A 21,036-nucleotide genomic window follows, 5' to 3' on the forward strand; every position below is an offset into this window, starting at 1 on the left:
GTTTGGGCAGGTGTGAAAAGTTCTAGTTTCTGGAAGGAAAAACTGTCAGATACTTTGGATTAAAGTTGCAAAAGCTGATTGAGAGAGCTGCCGTGGCTTCAAGGTCGTTAGAGTTTGGCAGTGCGAGAAGTTGAGAGTTGGCCTATTTCTCTGTTACCAAGGTCGGAACTCCAGACTGCCATTATACATACAACTTTGAGTAACGCACAGTCACTTAATCCAACTGTGGAAAAATCAGAGGTCAAGTCCCTTGTGAGGCCTCTGTGAGACTTTCAAAACAAAATTTCTGACTCAGGATAATTTAACGCTCTATTAAGACCATTGTATTTATGGCATATGAAAAGAAATGATTAGCGCCGCATGAGAATGATCAACTGTAACGGCACTCTGGGGATCAGAGAGAGGGCTGTAAATTTCCATTGTGGCTAATGAAAGCATTGTAAAACTAATGAATAAAAGTCTTTCTTGTGGACTACTACTTAACCAACACTTGCTGAACGCCATTCAAATGATAAGATCAAATAGGAACAACAACTCAATCTCGTGATGGCAGATATCATGAGAAATATGATTTGTAAGTGTGTATCAGCACAAGCAGGATGTCTGTAAAATGAGAGATAAGATAAAGCAGTCGAAAATTAGTTAGCCACAAGTGTTTTCTTTGCAGCACAGCATAAAAAAGACATTTGCTAAAAGCCCTTCTGTCTGTCTGGAACCGGTTTGTCCAAACAGAGAAAAGAGAGGGGAAAATTAATGGGGTGCAGCACTTGGGATTAAAAAGTGTAATTAAATGCGGCACTGGTGCAATCTTGGCAGCAGGGACAAGTACTGTACTTTATTTTTCAGGAAAACAGCTCCTCTTCTGCTGCATGCTTGTTTTATTAGTATTTCATCAGCAACTGTTTCTTCAACAATATTCTCCTGATTTCCTCTGTTGGCTCGAAATTTGTGTCAAAAACTAGAGTAAAAGCTGGATGGGAGAAAGAGATCAAACTAACAAACATTGCTTAAACTGCGATAAAAATGTGTAATTCGACTTATACAAAATAATGTAATGGGATGACCAGGCTGGACAGGTCACAATAAAATAGAGCAAAAACATTCAAAAACATCCAAAGGATTTAGTATATCCAGAGTTATTAGTTAAATACCTGGGACCTTACACGGGCTCAGACCAAGTATGAAGCCAAAGTAAATGTAAAATGAGTCCGAGCACTGTGATGTACGAGTCAGGTTCTGCTCCCCCATGTACAACCATCCTTATTACACTTTTAACAGTGAGGTTCAACCGAGTTTGAAATGCTCATGTCAAAACCTGAGCTATTTTATCTTGCACAACAGACCTGAGCTTCACCTTTTCCATTAAAACTTTTAGATGTATGTAGTCACAGTGAAGAAAAGTAAAAAAAAATTAATTCAGAGTGCTGCGGCCTGTTGAGCATTTTCTGCTACTGTGTTGTCAAATATTTCATTTCTATACTCCCTTATCAATAAAGACCCAATTATTACCATTGAGAAACACTATATTCAAGTAGATGTGATTCGTCCTTATGATTAACAATCACTGATTACTCTATTTTTACCAGTCAAGCTACTGTCATCTATCTACTGTGTATCTAGAGTAATGTGCAATATTACCTTATGTCCGCTTCGTCCAGGCTCTCCAGGTTCGCCCTGTAATACATGCATACGAGTTTTCTCTTCAACTGCTTCATTCTGAATTGGGTTGCTTCAGCTGTTTGTAAATACATCAGTAAATTTGTGCGTTAAGTCTTTCCTAGTATTTCTAGTCTCCTGGTCCTTGTCAGGACTATGAACTAGTTTCAATTGATGAACACTAGCTTGCTGGTCATTAAAGCTAGTGTTATCTTGGCATAATATTTTGTAATTTGAGGTAGAATATTTACTAGTTTTTTGAGCCATAGTATCGCAAAGGTTTACATCACTATGTAACAGCATTTAGATCAATATTCAGATTAGATTTGTCAAACATATTCTCTTGAAATCCTCAACATGATGGGTCATACATTAGCAAGCCAAACATCAGTACTGGGGCCGGTTGAGCTAGCTAAGTGTTACACAATGTACTTACTTTGTGTAAACACTTGGTAAAAGCTAATCCTTATGTAAGAACTCGTTCGTTTGTGTGGTGCAAACCTTTTTTAACTGAGTAACACTAAGTACATTTGAACTTACAATCAGCTGGTGATTTCTAATGCGGATCAAGGAACTGAAACTGCAAAAAGCTTTCGTGTTTGCTTAGCTCTCACCTTGATGCCGGCGGCAGAGGAACCCGCATCTCCCTAAGAAAAAGGTAAAAAACAAAAGTTAGAGAGGTAAAACATGGAAATCTGTCCAAAAGTGATGAAGGTTAATTAAAGACTCAATGGGGCCTTCTGTTAAGTCACAACAGGAATGAATATTACTGTGCAGTTATAGTTACAAAAATAAGAAAGACGCCATCTTTTACTGAACAATGCAGAACATAATTTTGCGACTGCTGCATTAAATGATTTGTCTGGAAAAAATTGAGTGAAAATCCCATTAGAAAGAAGATTGTCTGCCACTCTAAGCTCTGCTCAGATTAAAAGTACCTTCTCACAAAAGTTTGAGAAAGCATTTTCATTACTACAGTGCTGGGAATCATTTCGTCATTTTCACACTGTCAAACCGTGCAGCTGCATACTGGTGATGACATGTTGGGTGAAATCTAACACTATATAGAAGAAGTCCACAACAGTACAGGAGGTAAGAGGCCTGACAGATATACTGTACTAACAGCAGCCATTTAAACCTTTTTTTTCCCATTGCATCTCTTCAGGTCGGGTATTGAACTAAGAAGAGACAGAGCTGCTCAAATCACAGTTTTCCAGCAGAATCATCCAAACATCCAGATCCAGGCCATTTCTTATGCGCTGCATTACTACTGCAGTGTACAGTAAAAACAGACATAAAACAAGAGGCCAATAGGCGTAATTATGGGCGGTTGGTGGGAAAAGGGAGTGGGGAGAAGGAGACGGGGTCTGTAGCTCTGGTGTGGACTGTGGTTTCACTACACATACGCCTCACGCTCAGAAGTTGCTGAAGGAATGCCTCTCGCCCTCAGCTTTTTATGGGAGTCATTACGATGCATAGCACACAAGGCATGTTTAATTGCAGCATTTTTTTTCCTGCAGACAATAAACTGTGTTACTGTTTACAGCTGGCTTTTGTTGCATACTCAACTGCCTCTATCCCTATTTGAAAACTTATCATTCTGATTTTTATATGGCCATTTATACAAGTCCTTATACATTTTATTCATGGTGCAGCTCAGCTGAGGGGAGATGAATGAAAGGAATGAAGTATGTTTTTGGTCTTAAGAAACAACATGGCTATCGTGTTGTGGTTGACATAAAAATCATTACAAAAGAGGAAACTTTATATAGAGGCCCATTATTCTGGCTTTTTGTGTCTTGATTGAATAATTGTTTCAACAAAACAAACATCAAAGTAAGAACTGGTTTACACCTGTTGCTTTTTGGCAGGAATATGCAAGAATGCCTCACATCTGTACTCAATTGTTACATCTTATACAAAAAAAAAAGAAACTACAAAAGATCTCACCTTGTTAAACTCATAATCAAGCTATGGACTAATGTAAGCATAATTAACTTAAAAAAAAAATCTTATCAGGATGAGATCATAAGGAGCTAATAATGTGAAAAAAAAACAAAAAACAATTTACAGCACGGTTTACACACATTTAATCAAAAGGCAGCCCGCTCATGTGAAAATAAGTATCCGAGAATGCTACACAAGCAATTAACACTTCACTCCCCTGCTGCTGAACTGATAAACCCCATTGGTATTTTCTGTCACGACAGATCTTGCACAAGTGACACCAAGTTCAAGAACCAAGTGAGAGTTTTCACTGGTTTAATCCCTTCCAAATGAAGTATGAGACGGAAAAAGTGGTGGAGTTGGGAGGTGAGTTGAGGTGTGGCACAGAGTGCTGAAATGTCCCAACTGGGCCAATTACCATGGTGAGGCTACAACTTGTGATTTAACCGCAGAGCAGAGCAAAGCAGAGCAGAGCAGAGCAGAGCAGAGCAGGATCGAGAGCTGTCACCACAGCTCCACTTCATTCCAGGCATCCAAAACTGTCACTGCATATTGGCACTTAAAGATAATAGCATGAGGATCTTATAATGTATGCTTGGTGAATCAGACCTTTTTCCAGACGCCTGCCCGGTGAGAGCAAATGAGATGGAGAGAATTAATCAGCGAGCAGTGAAGCTGGAGCTAAATTGTGACAAATGTAACCATTAAATGCCACCGCAGCCTTCAAAACATGACTCTTACTTCATATTATGGTCATTAGCAGAGATGACCAAATTCAACCGAAGTTCTACCGACCTCTGACACTTAGTTAGAATATATGTGAGGCAACAAGCATTATGATTGGTTCCCAGGGCAGAAAGACACTGCCAACAGCTGAAACCTGGCCAGTTCACAAGAACTTGGACCGGATCTTAGGATTCAAAATTTATACCAACCACTGTGCCATATCGGCCAGAGCCAAGCGCTCCAGCCTGGAACTTCCCAAAGCCAATTCAAGAGTTTTTTTCTTTCTTTTAAAAAAACCTTTAAAGAATTTTCCTATCTCTAAGGTTCGACTTTTCAATGAGAAGAGCCATAGTTAATTTCACACCTAGTTAAATACTTAGGCAGAATGCATCAGGAGTAAATGGTTTAGAACTAAAGCTTTTAACTGCGGTAATGATTTGTTTTAAAGGAGGCCAGAGATGGACATGCAGAGACTGCTGGAAACATTTCTCTTCACAGTTGATGATACTTGCTGCTGTGTTGCTTATGAAAGCAGCACAGCAGGTAATCTGCCACATAATGTGAACTATAAAGAGTGGTGTGAAATAAGTATATCAGTGACTCTGCAGATCAAGGTTGTACATCTAAAGCATATGATGTTGTTTTTGTACATAATAAATAAACAAAATATGAATAGGTGAGTTTTAGAGGTGCTAGTATGGTGGATTTTGTTACAAACAACACAAGTGTGCTATTTTCCCATTTCCAGTCTTAATACTAAGCTAACAGCATGCTGCTGTTAGCAACATGTTTCTTCTGATCACGTTATCAATCTATTCATTTTCTCATCAGCATATTTCACAAAATGCTGAACTTTTCATTTAAAGAATGTTGCAGTTCATCAAATTATATACAACTAACCTGGAACTTTTGGAGCGAGTCAAAAGTAGTCAACAATAGCTCTAACTGCAACAATAAAATGCTGCTATCAATAATATGATAATATAAAGCATAATGAGTACTTTTACATTTTATACATTTTGTGCATATTGCTCATTTACTTCCACGTCTTGAATTCAGTACTGTCACTTTCACATTTTTTACACCTTGTACATTCCTCAGGAAAGGATCTGAACACTTCCTTCACCCCCGACTATAAATTCAATTAATAAACAGTGTCAGGTGTTTTCTCACCTCAGGTTCATATGATTTTTTTGCCATTCATGATCCGGAGTGTAACAGACTGAGTTTTGGAGTGAAAGAAAGAGATTGTTTGCAGTCTGCAATTAAACTTGTGTCTATGAGTGAACATGCATGTAACTGAGAGTGTATGTGTCCTGTCATTTTGTCTCTTTCACACTCCAACCCCCCCCCCAAGTCAAAACAATCTCCCTTTGTATCTTGTAAAGTCTGGTCCGACTGCTTGCGTTGCCATTTCTCTCCCCCTCCTGCGCTCCCTGAGGTCTCCCTGCTCACCATCGCGAAGCTTTCACTGCCTCACCTCTCACCCCGTGTTACCACATTTTCCCCGCAGTGTGTGCTGTGTATTGTTAGCTTTGGCATCTTCAGCCTGGAGGACAAAAGATTCCCTCCCCTCGGCCGTCCCTCTATTCTCTGGTTTCTTCTTCTACATGCAAAAACAATAATATCACGGAAGAGCAATTGATCAGACACAAAGCTCTGTCGTCCATATGATGACAGGAAGCTCAGCTCGTGGAGTGATGTGCAATTTTCTCCTTTGTCTGATCCTGTGTAAGTCCATGAGCACTTGCACTAAAAAATAAATCAGTCCTCAGTGTGTCTGCCATATGTTATACTCATCTGGATGCATGTCTTGATTGAAAAGCAATCATTGCTGCCAAACTGTATGTTTAAAAACTTTACATCCTGACACTCCTGAGCTATATTAATGAAAAAATCTTTACTATTTCCTGCTCTCTACTTTCTTATGGTCTTGAGGAATGAATGGCAGGTGACGTGCTACAGAAGTCTGCGTTCCTATAGTACTCAATTCCACTGTTTCATTCCTGCAGTGAAACCCATCATTTTTTCTCCTTTACTGCGCTGAGGTGGACCAGATCAAAGCTGTGCTTGAGCTGCAAAGTTTTATCGCCTCCACTTTCCTTTTTGTTCACTCATTCTCCACAGATGATATCCTGCATCTGTTTCCCTCAAATGGTGTCTTTCTTGGCAGCCGTGTGCGGCGGGCTTTAAAAAACACAGAGTACCCATAAAGTGAGGAGTTATCAAAGTTGTCCTCTGCTGAACAGCAATAAATTGGCAGTGACATTTTGAGTACACTGCTCCTGCTCCGCTGCTGGTCTATCAGTAATATTTGTTTTTATACCTAACTCCTGGTAAAAAAGGAGCATCTCCTGTGTATTAAACACACCACTGTATTTTGTGTCTGATGTTGGTTCTTAGCAACTGTGCTACCATTTTTGGCAATTTTTTTTACTTTTTCCCAGAAGTGTGAGAAGATGAATCAGGATTTTCAAGGAATCATTTATTCCAACCCATAATTGGTTTGTTTCTGAAATGCTTCGCAACGAGTCCAAAGGGTAAAGAGGCCCCAATTTTGCCATGAGGTCACTTAATAGAAATAAGGCTGTGATCTATTTTCATAAATTCTGCTTTAACAAAATAATAACAGCAAAGGCAGCGTGGCGAGTTCTGGATAGGATGTGCAATCTGCCTCTGGACATGATGTCAGTGAACTAACGCAAAACAAAAACCTTTCCTGACAACAAAAACTTTCTGGACAGAAACACAAATCTATTACTTGCACAGTCTGTCGAGAAGAGCTACACTCTGCCTTTTTGTTGGAAGTGGATCCCAACTTGACAAGCTGTCTTGATGATAAATGGTCCCAAACTAATGCACGAGCCATCCAACCAGCAAATGTAGCGTCAGTGTAGCATAGCAATTAAGTCCACATTAAGCACAAAGGACGTATCAAGTGCCAGGATGATTGCTGTTGCGCAGCCTTGACTGCAGCTGATGGCACTTGACCTCAGCTACTTCGGCTGCTGCTTCTCTCCACAGATCTCCTCTCACATGGCTAACATTAACTTTTTTTTTTTTTTTTATGTTTTCCAGCCACAGCCAGACTCTCTGCTGTTTCTCTGAGCCGGGTCCAAGACATAAACAAAGAGAATGACAGGTAAAGTGGAATTTACATACCTTCTCCCCAATTTCACCTTTCAGTCCGTCTTCACCCATATCGCCCTGTGATGAAAACACACAGAGGTCATCATACGAAGCCTATTGATCGCAAGAATGTATCAGTGCTGAAAAACAGACAGAATCTAAAATCTACAGACAAAGATCTTGAACATGATTGCCAGACTGAACGTGTATCACACACAGTAGGACTTTGACAAATCTCTTTCTGTGATCGAGTGCACTGTAAAACAACTTAATGGAGGCTTGTAAAAAAAAAAATAAAAATCCAAGTGCACTGCAGCAAAGATTAGCCATTACTGTACATGTTAAATTCACTTTGGTCACAAACTGAGTCATCACACGTGGTTTGAATATGACTGATTTCAGGTGATGTAATACACTCTGTGGGGCATAGTGGAGGTCATAAACTCCTGGCATCAACTATGAAAAACTTCACATCTCAATCCACAACTTTTCCATCTTTGCCGTATGAACCAGATTGAATGTCAGGGCTGTGTTTAGTCACACTAGCAGCGTGGCTCTGTGGATGGCAAGGCTGGTCGGCAGGTCAGCCTACCTCTTTGATCCAGACCAATAACTCTATATAAAGATATATCTTTATATACAGTCATTGATCCAGACTGAAATGTCTCCACAAACATTAGATGGATTGATTTTAAATTTTTTACTCACATTCATGGTCCCTGGACCATTGATCTTGATGACCCTTTGATGTACTGACTGTTCTTCTAGTGCCACCATTTGTGGCTAATATCAAAATGTCTCAACAAGTGTTTGATAGTTTACCATGAAATTCAGTGCACACATTCATGTCCTGCCCTACAATGACCTGAATAACACTGGAGAATTTTCATTTTTCAGTTTGTCATTATTACCAGCATAACTAATCAGCTCAACTGAGTTTAGTGCTAGTTAGCAAATGTTTGCTTCACAAAGGAGACCATGGTAAGCATTATACCTGAATTGATCTCAAATAAGAATTTAGCTTGATGCACCACTGTGCCTATGTACAGCTTCACAGAGCCTCCTGAGTGGGTGCAGACTCTTAGTCTTGTTGATATAATACTTTTCCTGCACTTCTATAAATCCATGTTCCTAATTTGAAGGTGACTAGCAAATATAAGGATTTAAAATAAAGGGTTGAATAATAGGCTCTTTGCTTCTCAAACAAACAGTTTTTATCTGTTTGAAGCTAGCACTGTTTTCTTGAATGTGCCTGCTGGCTCTTTAATTAGCAACCCATGCCAGAAACAACAGTTTATGTTAACATAAACTGGCTCCTCTCGAAATAAAAACTCATAGCGCTTTGGAGTGAGTTTCAGTGCCGTCTTTGGCAGGGACTGACAATATAAAATCATGTGGATTGATTAAAGTCGAAATTGAGTAAATAATGGCCTAATAGATTGCAAGTGATATAATGAACACGAATTCCAATTTGAAATCAAAGGTTGTGTCCTAGTGGAGACTTCAAGAAAAACGACATGACCATAACAGCTTCTTTGACATGAAGCATGTGTCAGGAGATGAAATGTTGTTTACTTTACCATCTATGAATCTATGTGTTAGAAGTTCAAATGAATATTTGCATAGAGTCAGGATTAATTGCTCTCATGAATTTGTCTGCTGGGTCTTTAGCTCGCAAACAAAGCCAAAAACTTGTTAACAGAAATGTAATCTTTGTTTTTGCTTCTTTCCTATAAAATACTGGATAGTTTCCTTTTTCCTGCTTCTAAAAACTGAGAAGGGTTGTGTCTGTGAGTTGCTGTGACACGGCCAAGGGGTCATAAGCAGACAGCTTTGTTTCAAAGGATCTTGAGCCAAAAATGTTGGGAACCTCTGTTTCAGAGTGAAGACTAAATGACAAAAGCAGAGCGGCACAGCTTCTGCCTTGTCAGACCATCGCATTATAAAATACGTTCTTGCAGTGGCCTGATCTTGCATCTTAACAATCTCCTAGATTCAGTTTCTATAACTGTATATTCCATCTAGTTAATTCCCCCCCAGACACCTATGATGCTGTAAAAAATGGTTGCTAGGAGATTGTGACCACGCAACGACATTACGACACTGAACCAGGTGTATTAATGATGGGAAATAAGTCTCTGATTTGAGAACAACTGAGAACAACTGCCTGAAGGCAGGTTTTGTGGTCAATGAAACACGATGAGTCATCACCACCCTCCCCAGCCAACACCTCCCACCCACTGCTGTCCAACAACAGTGAATATGGGCACCAGCAGGAATTAGGGAATGGAGGGAATAAGGCTGCTTTTCCTCAGTGAGGCTATTGTCTGGGTTCAGTTTTTTGGTCTCCTCTGTGGCCTGGAGCTGGAGAAATTGGGTTCATTTTTGTGACTCACTGATGGCCAAATCTCAGAAGGGAGTCCCCTTTGGAAAAACAAGCTGGAGCTGTGAGAAGTTAAGGCAGAGCTGCCGTCATTTTATCACGACGCCGGTTCCAACACATGGTGGGATATCAAGACTGATGCTAACAATAATGTTTGGTGATCTGAATTAGCACTTTACCTTTTCACCTCGCTCTCCCATTTCACCCTGTTGGGAAAGAAAGCAGAGCGTTAGACACAGGAAAGCTCAGGGGGAGCTGGGTTCAGATGGGGAATTATTGCAGCCACTAAGGGTCAGATTGTATCTGGGGTTAAATTCATGTTAGATTATGGAAATTCTCTCATGATATGGCCATCTTTTCCCCAGACAGACCCTCAAGCATCAGCTTTTTTATTATAGTACTATAGTAAAACTCAGTCATTACAATTAGTTGTCAACATTAACCGACTTGAATCATCATATAACAATATTTCACCACAAATCCATTTAATTAAAACCTATGTGTAGATACCAATATAGCACTAAACTGTAAACATCGATATCTTCTATGAAGGTAGCACATTCCCATTGATACACTGACAAATACAAATCATGTAAACATGATATCCAACAGAGATTAAATAAAACAATATAGATGTTTTCTGAATAATATGTAAAAAAATAAATAAATAAATGGTATTGAAAAAGGTCAAAAACCATGATTTCAAAAATGGCAAAGAGTGTCCAAAAGTTAATGAGGGAAAAATGTTTTTTTTTGATGGGAAAGGATGAAAAGATATTTAAAAACTACAAAAATAAAAATATGATCACTACAAATGAAAAGAATAAGAGCACACAGAATATGTGTGCACCAGACCTTGACTCCGGGGATACCGTCCAATCCTGGGATGCCAACATCCCCCTATGGACAGCATAACATACACACAGTGGCTGTATTGAGTGTGCTGCTTTAGCGTTGTGAACTCTGATTTAAGGTCAAATGATACAAGAAAAAAAAGCTTTATGTTTTTTCCCTGGGTATAGATAACCTTTAACCTTAACAGAGGTTAAGTTTGAGTCACACAGGTAGGCATTTGCAGGATGGTTCATAACCGAGCAGTAGACAGAGCAGATTGAATGGATTTTCCAGTTGTTAATGTACAGCCACGATTAAATAAATACCATAAAATTCCAAAAAAAAGTATAAAATATTGAAACCACAAACTGAATATAGAGAGGATAAACAAGCTGATTAAAAGCTTAATTATCTCTGCTTTGGTTCTGAACAAACCAAATCCATCTGATGAATGCCAGTTTGCTGTTACTATGAGTCTGAATCCCTTGTTCTCAGCAGCTCTGACTGAGAAACCAACCTCAGTTCATCTGCTGCCAAAAACAATTAACCTGCTGACCTCTGCAAACCTACCACATCATTAGCCCTTTAGAGGAGTTGCGGCTATTCCTCATCCCAGACGCACAACTTTAATAGGATGATTCTGATTAATGTAGCCAGGATGGAAAATAAAGCAATCTATTATTTGGATTAAAATACATGTCAATGGGCTTTTCAGTATTATGGGGGTTACTGTATATATATCATTCATTTTTCTTCCTCCCCTTCTTATTGTTTTCATTTTTGAGTGTTTTACCAAAAACTCTTTGATGCTTCATGATGTATTCTGCATGAAGCATTATGGGAATCAGTGTGTATGATCCGTGTCCACCCATACTACACAATGGTGGTGCAACTCTTCATAAATGCTGGAATCTTGTATCATCTATCACCTCACATATGGGACTCATTGCCATAATGATGATGGAGTCTGATTAAAAACTCCTAAACTGGGGCTGATAAGGTTTGCATTAGTGATCTTCCCCGTTCAGTGGATATCTCTGTCAGATCAATATGATGTCTGCCAGTCAACCTGCCACTGCTGGCAGGGCAGCCTTGACTGCTTCAGAGTTCATCTTCCTGCATGAGTGACACTTGCATACCAGAACAGATTCTGTTTTATAACTGCATTGCACAGCATTGGAGTTTTATTTCATGGGCGCTGGCAAAGTCCAATCCTTACACAAGTGTGGAATTAGGCCTTCAGCTTTTGCTGTCTCCACAGTCAGTATGGCTTTCACTTCAAAATGAAACTTCTTTACTCTGGTTCCTATTACGGCCGTGCGTGCCTCTCCGCTCATATCTTTATAAATGCGTGCTTGAGATTAGAAAGATGGTGCCTCTCAAATCATCTCCTCATTCGTTCTCATCACTTGTACCATCGTTTGTTCTGGAATAAATATGCTTTTCCATTTTTCCCCCCATTGTGAAACACCTGCACTGTGTCTCCTTTATTCGCTTTGAGAATGAAATGCAGAAATGAGCCCAGAGTGTGAGCAGATTCACAGGCAGCTCCAAACGGTACTTTGTGGTTAAGACTTGAAGATGCAGCCCAGGGGATTTCTCCTAAATAGGATAGCGGTTTGAAATTGTCAGAATGTGCGGCAGAACTTTTCTAATATGAAAAGTGCAGCATATGGCCAAAAAAGACTAATGAAAACTCTAGGTTAACCTTTTGAAGATAAAATACTTTCAGGTGTGGGTGGAAGTTGGCTCTCTGAACTTTTTCTTTTGTGGGTTTTGTGAGGGAAGCATTATACCATGTTGAGGGCTGCTCAATTTAACTGGAAAAGTTTAGCATTATGAATTTTTAGTGGTTTTTATATATCCATCTGTTAAAAAGTAGACATCATGTTTCATTTGCAAATTCTCCTCTTTAATGAAAACCAGTTGCATCAACTAGTTCACAGCCAAACCGAAAGGTGTAGAAATTTGTACCACGATCATCAGCTGTGTTGTTTGTATGCACTCACCTTCAGTCCATCAACACCTGGGATGCCAGGAGGCCCGAGTGAACCCTGGGAAAGAAACACAAAGATCTTTAGGTGTCACTGTGCTAATAAAATGACACTGGGGAAAGACACTGACAGCTGTGGACACTGTGGAGTTATGGTGATAAAAAAATTTAAATAAACACATGTGACAATTCATTTTGTCTTTATGCCTGCCTACTCAGGGTCTAAACCATCTCCCAATGGAACAACACTCCTAAGGAAACAGAAAATCATATACAAAAACAGCTCAAAAACAAAACTATAGTTCAGTAAAAGGTCAACACAACACACAGCACACAAACAGATGTGGGAATAAACTGCCTACAGAAGTTCTCCTGGGCTGTCTACCCCATTTCTCCATATACACCCTGGTGTGAGCTGATCTTACAAAACCAGGCCAGAGAAAACATTGCATGTCATATTTTAAGATCTGCTAGGTGGGCAGAGGGCAAGAATGAGTGTTGGGAATAATTCTGTTGAGCTTTAAACTGGCTTTATATATGCTTCAGCTCTTATGTTTGCATGTTCTCCTTGAGCTCATAAAAACAAGATGATTAAAACTCAGAGGTTGTACCAAGCATGCTGCAATGAACTCTCACTCTCTTGCATAGTGGTTTGCTTGTGTTGGCTCCTCGTGCTCCCTCATAATATAAGTGATTTACTGTCACCATGATCACATTTACAGATGAATCAGAGGTGGGTGAAACAAAACCAATGCAGAACAATGATTTTTAATTATTTGGGGTCTTCTCTAATATATAACTTCAAACCTAAGCCGATGAAGGAGAATGAAGAGTGGATAATATAAACTCGGGAAGGTTCATAACATATATTGTACCAACTTAGATAAGTTCTAATATATGATTCACGATCTACTTTCGATCAGGTAATGACACCAAATGAATCACCAAGGTGATGAGACATGAATGACTGTTGACAGTGCCTCTGTGCTAAACACAGCAGTCCACCAGCAGCAGATCTAATTGAGTAGCCTCAGGCCTGGCTTATGAGCCATTAACACGGCGGTGTGTCATCGTTGACCCCTCCACGCACACACACACACCCCCTCCTCCTACACCGACGGGAGGCCTTGCCGACAGATGACAGCACAGACAGGAAGTGTCTGATTGGGTTACACTGAACAAACACTGGCAGCTACCTGATGGCTGGATAAGGTTTACATCTGTTCCTCCCATCAGCGTCGCCAGGGACCCACTGCCTGTATCACAGCACTTAGCTCCAGGGTCTCTGTTCTCTGTCTCTCTCTCTCTCTCTCTCTGAGTCACTCTTTTTTCTTTCCCTCCTCAAGTTGTTTAAGCCTTAACTCTCCTGTTGTTTCTTTACTCGTCCCGACTGACATTTGTGCAACTTGTGCTACAGTTACTATCAAATCCAAAACATCTCCTAATGGTTAAGAAATTCCCTGTTGGTTCACGTTAGAATTAGGATTAAAAAAGAATAGAAGTGCATAATGTATTTTTCTTGTGTTTTTTTCAGTAGATAAATCAGGGAACCTCATTTTATTTAATTAAAAAGAAAAGTAAGAGGTACCAGTGGAACAAGAGATTATGTTTTTAACTCACCTTCAGCCCTTGTGGCCCCTCAGGTCCCTATAAATGAGAAAAGACGGAGAGAGAGAGTGAATGGAGGAGAAATAGAACAAAAGAGTCCACGTCAGATGAAATAATGTGATTTGCACAGCCAACATGGTCACAGCAGAGAGACTGGCAGGGCTCTGGTAGGATTTCATTCAGTGAGCACACACCCTTCAGGCAGAGCGGAATCACAATCAATCCCTTGTTTTATTCTTCGACAAAGAATGAAAATCAACTCACTCTGTGCCTTATTTTCATTGAGCCGCACCATAAACATGAATCTCTAATGAGGCCATGAATAACAGAATCTTTTATGGCTTTATCTTTTATGTTGATCTTTTTCTTTAATCATTTTAGCATCTGTAAAAACTTGCCTTGTTTGAGTGTTCTACTTCCTAAGTCTACAGTCCAACACATAGAGAGGGTCATTACCTAAGTGGGCCAATAGTTGGAAAGGCTTACAAAGCTAATAAGTTAGACAGGGCAAAAAGGCGCCACATCTCTAAGTGAGATTTAAGTCAGTGATAGATGTGTCTGGGGGGACAGTTTCTACTCTAAACCTGCTGTTAGGTTGGCTGTTAGGAGGCCATCTTCAACCTCCACCACCAGAACCTCCTGAAAAACAGCAGGATTGCTTTATGAATAAAATTAGAAACCAAGCTGAATGTTAGTTCCTTCCATGCTGGCTAAAACTAGACTCTGAACTATTGCCGTACCCACAGCAGTTCATCAACACCTTTACGCTTGGCTGTTATGACACCTCATGTTGGCCAGCTTTTTTCACACTGTCGGCTCAGGATCCTCAGTAAATGGAGCCATTTGGCTCATCATGTGCAGTTGGGTCAAGGCCAGGCAGACCTTCTGCCACACCAGCCCTCTACGACAACAGCTTTCCTAGCTTTATTCTTGTTGATGCAGTATAATTGGCAAACCTAAAGATCTGGTCTCCTGATGAGTGTGAAAACTTTGTGTGTCTGTATTAAAAAGTAGCCAACAAGGACACACTCAGGTTGAAAAGTTTGACTGTCAGTGCAAATTTTTGTGAGGAAGAAGTGGAGCTTGGTGGCAGCCAACATATGCCTGGTGTCCAAAGCTCCAGTGGATGCTTGGCTCAGCTAAAAGGCCCATAATGATGACCAATTTTCAGAGAATAAACCGTTTGTTCAAGCTTTCCATATCTTGCTCAGTTTCTGTTAACGAGACAAGGCCATCACCAAGTGACTGAAGCTCAAAACTTTCCCATTCTTAGTTTCCTTTTTTTTTTTTTTTAAACAAAACTAGCTTGTGAAAATGCTGCAGCAACAAGTTCTCACATTTACAGAAACAGCCCACACAGTTGCAGCTCATTTATGGTGCATTCCATCTGCACTTTTAACAAAAACCTCAATGAACAACTTTCATTATCCCAGCCAACCAAGAAAAAGGTTTTCCTCCCGCTTTCCTTTAAAAGCCTTTGTTAGCTATCCTCAGTTGGGTTTGGTAAACATCTTTATGACCCACTAGGTATGTGAGAGCATGTGCCACTCGCCTGAGCGCTAATTAGCTTGGCTACATCTGAGAGCACTCAGGGGCTACTGGCTGAAAAGGAGATTTTTCAGAGAGTCAAGAGCCCTTGAGGAAGTCTTGGTCCTCCTTCTTTTGTTCTCATTTTTGGTCCTGACATTGCTAGAAAATTAAAATTGAGGACACTTTCAAAAAAAAAGAAAAAAAAAAAAGATTATTTCAGCTAAAAGTGTTCATGACAACACATGCTCACCATATTGCACCTTTGCTCCCTCATTTAACATTCATAAAAGGTAGGAATACATAAATGTGCAATGTCAGGGGCATCTATTGATGTCAAGCATCCAAGCACAAATACAAAGCACTGAATGTTTGGTGCTTTCATTCATGACTTGGAAATGACAAACAATGGGGCGCCTGCCAGGTCAATTCCCACACTCAGTCTGGTAGTTGAACCCTAAGCCACTTGCAGAACTTCCAGAGTGTGCAATTCTTGCTCAGCATTTACAGGAAAAATATTTGGGCTGATCAAAGCACAGAAAAGCTACATGTTGGCGCTTTGGGGTACACATTGGCAGCTTCTGTTCCAAGCTCCTGTTTCACTTACATCTTTGAAAAAGGCTTTACAATATTATGCTGTTATTTGCATTTAATTATGGTGCCTTCAGCTCTCAAGGAAAATTATTTTTTTGACAGTCTTATTGTCTTAATGTTGGCTAATGCTGCTGCAGGTTAGCATAACACTGTGCTCGCCACCATTATTGCAGAGATTGCGGACAATGTGTGCTTTATTTAAACTTTGTACGTGACTTTTGATTTTGTAAGACCTTTCAATCACACTAGCTTTACTGCTTTTCAAACTGTTAACAACAGTGGAGCTAGCAAGAATACGGCACATAATGTGGACCACCCAACCAACCTAAAGGCTCAGCTAAGTAGCAAATGCAAAAGACATTTGTGATGCCTTCGCCTTCGTTTGTACCATCACATTACTGCAATTCATGTGCTGGTCAAGACTTTTGAAAAGTGTATATGTCTTTGCTGCTCATTGGACACAATTTTCCAGTGCAATGCTTTTGTCCATTTTATCTACAAAGACAGAGGTGTGTAAAATATTATGCTCATGTATAAGCAGGTCATAGTTACCATTAGGGACTCTGAGGTCTTGGCCTTGGTTTAATGGAAGTTGTATATTTACACACATATTCCGCATAAATATAATATTTTATAATTCGGACTGAATGTTTTCCTCACAATGGAGAAACAGACATCAGAGAATGGATGGAAGATTTGCCAGAAAAAACGGCCTACACTTCTATTAATTTATCAGTAGATTAACTGATTAAACATTTTTGCTATTGACTTGAAAAAGGCTTTGCATGAGCCACAAGCTATTTTCCATCTGTACTTCCTTGGCAATAAACATGACCTAATGACCACACTATTAAAAGCATGGTTACAGCCCTGCCTATAGGTACAGCATACTACCACAACTATGACTATAAGAGCCAGGCTGTAAAAAAAAAAAAAAAAAAAAACCCTTTAAGAAAACACAGATTTGCTCCACACAAAAATGCTTTTTCTCATTGATGTCAACTTTTGCCACAACATTGTTGGAGACCACGGAGCATGTCCTAAACCATTTACTCACATCTTTGCTCCTCATGTCTGGCTTCACATTAAAGGAAAAACTTTGTCAACGACACCAAAATATTATAGGTATGTCCTCATTATACAGGCACATTAAGAAAATTAGATCCCTACATGCATGCCTGTTGTGCATTTTAAAAAATATCTAAGGTGAGTGACTGGTGCATTGTGGGTAGTTATGGAATGAATAGGATGTAAAAGTGGATCGGTGAACTTCAGCAGTATAACTGAAACTGCTTTTGGAGCAGCGTAAAACAGCTGGAAGGGGTTTTTTCAGTTATGGATGGAAGACTCCATACAATACATCACTGGTCCTCCATATTTAGTCTTTTTGAAGCAAAATCAAGTTCCAAATGAAAACTTTGTGCAAGGCTGCAAGCCACCTTTCGAGAGCTGAAGACCCCCTTAATTTACCCCAGAGACACCTTATGGCACTGATGATTTTGAATTAAGTCCTGAAAATATTTTCTTTTTCTTCTTCTTCCCACCTCCCCCCCTCCTCCTTGTTGCTCCGCAAGAGTTTAATCCTTCTAACCAGCACCATATGTCCTGGAAGGCTGTTGGAAAACTCTGGAATCTACTTTTGCCTCTTTAACAATAGCATCTACATCAAAAACGCTGCGCTGTGTCAAGTGGGCGCTAGCTCCTAGAGCACCATAAAAGAAGAATAAGTTGAGTTAAGGAGCAACTTCACAATCCCTGCCTTGAGCTCACTTGTGCAAAACTGAAAGTGCCGATCACAGCTTGTACAGCTTGCGGAGCCCATCACTCTAGTCACTTATGCACATCTAATTCATATTGATTTTCAAAGGCCAATTCAAGGGTGTGGTGTTGTGCTTCTGGATGGAGAACTTCTTTATATTCTCTCTATGGAGATTTGCAAATTACCATTACAGAAACTTTTCTCTCTATTCCATTATCTTATCTTTGCTTTTATTTATTTCCAAGAGGCAGCAAACAAACTGCTGCTGGCTGGAAACAGAAGCTCGGAAACAGCAACTCCACTGTTTGAGTGGCCACGTCACATCTTTTTTACAGCCTCTGTGATATGCTCATCTAATACTGCTTTACAGGGGGCCGAGGGGATTGATTTCCAAATGTTGACATTATTCCTTGTTAAAAGTACATTAGTGTCATGCTGTGTATATACTTGTGAAATAGTATGCCTTCTTTCAAGAATTACAATGAGCACCCTGTATTTCTTTTATATAAGACTCTTGAGCTCATTTTGAGTGGGATTCACTATTCGTTTTTGCCATGAGAAGTTGTGTAAGCACTGGAGACTTATGGGAGCACACCTGCAACCATCAATTGCAAATCTTGACATGCATTAATGCCATTAGTGCATTGATGGGTAAAACATATAATTAAATCCAACAAAAGCTGAAAATTTCGGCAACATAAGCACGTTAACTGACCTGAAAATGATTAGCAGCTTAGCTTTAAACTCCTACTCTCCAGCTAATGTGTCTTTCTTTTTTTTTTTTAAACCAATCCTTTACTTTCTCTGTCCATTTCTTTCCATTGCACCAAATTTTTCCACACTGTGGAAAAGGTCTGTGGAGATGGAATCAGAGATGAAAGCGCTTGATAACACCTCCTCTGTCAGCTTCACTTACCCTCCCCTGCACTTGTGAGAACTGACATCACCAAAGACCTTGCTTTCTCTGGAATTTGGCTTGACCTATTCAATGTAGCTTTTATGAGGAAACTTTAATCACATGCTTTATTTGCTGAAGACCACAAGTGGTATCCAGTTGCTGTTAACTGGAACAGCTTGTCCCTACTGTATAAGGGGTTTTGTGAGAGACAGCATACATTTTTTGGTTGGTATCATAAAATGTGTCATTAATATTCACCATAGTAACCAGAAACCATTTGAATTTCTCATTCATAAAAGGTGCATTTAAAAATATCCCAAGTGGCAGCATCCCTACATGACTGCTGTGTATAAAAATAATAATAAAAAAAAACACATGTATGACATGAGTTCAAGCTAACTGTGACCATCTAAAGCCTGCATTTCAAACAATTCAGAGATGCTAAATTGCTCACTAGAATCCAAGGTGAGCCACAGATCATAAAGAAAATGTGATACCAAAAGGAAAAGTTTGTGCTTACCATGGGTCCTATTTCTCCAGGCTGCCCTGGATCGCCCTATAGGAAATTTAAAGCACTCAGTTAATGTAAGAGCAGTGGGATTTGAGAAGCTGAGAGCACGCATGGAATTTTAAAATGATCATAAACAGTGTTCAGAGCAAAACAAGTCCAATTGTCTGGTTAAAAACACAATACTTTCCACATTATGGTTGAATTCCCCATTTCTTTCAGTGTTCAACAGTCACTATGGTGCAGAGAGGCCAGGTTGCCAAGTAGAGCTCAGTATTGTTCTGCTCATATAGCAAGTTGGCTGGGAGGCATTTATCATGCTGTGCCACCTGCACCCTCCACTGTCTCTGTCCAAAAACGGTGTTCTGGTCTCTGCTTTTGGTTCAGACCTGGCTCTTGGATGTTGGATATTCCTACAGGTCTTGAGGTAGATATGAGACATATGCCATGTCCAGATTGCTATGCCAAAATTCTACTCGTACATTATTCCTTTTTTGCCTCTTGGTGACATTTACAAGACAATTTTTGCCACCCTCCTTCTGAGTATTTCATGGCAGCAGAAATAAATCATAAGAGAAATACAGCGCCACACCAAGAGAAGTTAAATTTCTTGGAAAAACAAGTATTGCAACTGCAAGTGGAAGAACTGAAAACAATAATCATCAAAAAGTTGGGAAGAAGCAGATAAACAACACTTAATATTTTTGCACTCCCACTGTGAACTCTGCCAAGTCAATAAAGATCAGCTGGAGCCCTCGGGAAGGTTTTATGGCTGAACATAATTGACAGGCCTTTTCTGTTTCTTCTTTCTCTCACAGGCAGAGTTCACATAAATTAGTGTGATGCCAACGACAGGCTTAAAGACATGGAAAATATTACTTTATAATGAAAACCAACCAAGTAAACGTAAATCCATACAGTAAAGCATTTTCTTGCGGAGTACATTCATGTTTAGCTAAAGACATTAGGGCAATGAACTGCAACGTAGCTTGTCACGTCTTCATTAGACAGATTTTAGGGGGGTAAACCCTTCCGGCTCTGAGTCAAAGCCATACTGAATATGAGTGCAAAAAGAGTTTAACTTGTTTGGAAACAATGGAGTATTTTTTTAAAGGAGAAATCCAAAGAATTTTGCCTATCCATTTCCGTTTTAATAACATACAAGTGCAAAAGAAAACCTTCAGTTTAACATAATCTCCACATGTCAGGTTAAGATCAATACTCACTGGGAGGCCAGGTACACCTCTAGGCCCATCTTTGCCTGTATCCCCTGGAGGCCCTCTTGGCCCAGGAGGACCTGGTGGCCCTGGAGGCCCAGGTGGTCCTGCTTGCCCCTGATCTCCCTGTGTGGCAAAATGACACATTTCAACATCATTATGGTGTGATATTATTGGACCCACTGAGACTGGAGCCACGGCAGTTAAATGATAATGAAGAAGAGAGTAGTGAAATGATCTGGTGGGTGGCTATGGGC

The 21,036-nt window shown here is 39.9% G+C and overlaps 1 protein-coding gene across 1 annotated transcript in view; it reads right to left on the bottom strand.

Moving 5' to 3' along the window:
• The window catches only part of LOC139621303 (collagen alpha-1(XXV) chain), a 142,694-nt gene that overhangs the window by 19,741 nt on the left and 101,917 nt on the right, over positions 1-21,036 (bottom strand). Inside the window, exons 9-17 of the mRNA XM_071477651.1 lie at positions 20,789-20,905; positions 19,575-19,610; positions 14,289-14,315; positions 12,685-12,729; positions 10,697-10,741; positions 10,021-10,047; positions 7,492-7,536; positions 2,271-2,303; positions 1,639-1,674 (exon numbers count right to left, since the gene is read on the bottom strand). Coding sequence (XP_071333752.1) covers positions 1,639-1,674; positions 2,271-2,303; positions 7,492-7,536; positions 10,021-10,047; positions 10,697-10,741; positions 12,685-12,729; positions 14,289-14,315; positions 19,575-19,610; positions 20,789-20,905 — 411 coding nt within the window. The remainder of the gene's footprint in view (positions 1-1,638; positions 1,675-2,270; positions 2,304-7,491; positions 7,537-10,020; positions 10,048-10,696; positions 10,742-12,684; positions 12,730-14,288; positions 14,316-19,574; positions 19,611-20,788; positions 20,906-21,036) is intronic.

The sequence above is a fragment of the Trachinotus anak genome, unplaced genomic scaffold (assembly GCF_046630095.1).
Source record: "Trachinotus anak isolate AG129_WGS33_773 ecotype Australia unplaced genomic scaffold, CSIRO_AGI_Tana_v1 ptg000005l, whole genome shotgun sequence".
NCBI classification, from domain to species: Eukaryota; Metazoa; Chordata; class Actinopteri; order Carangiformes; family Carangidae; genus Trachinotus; species Trachinotus anak.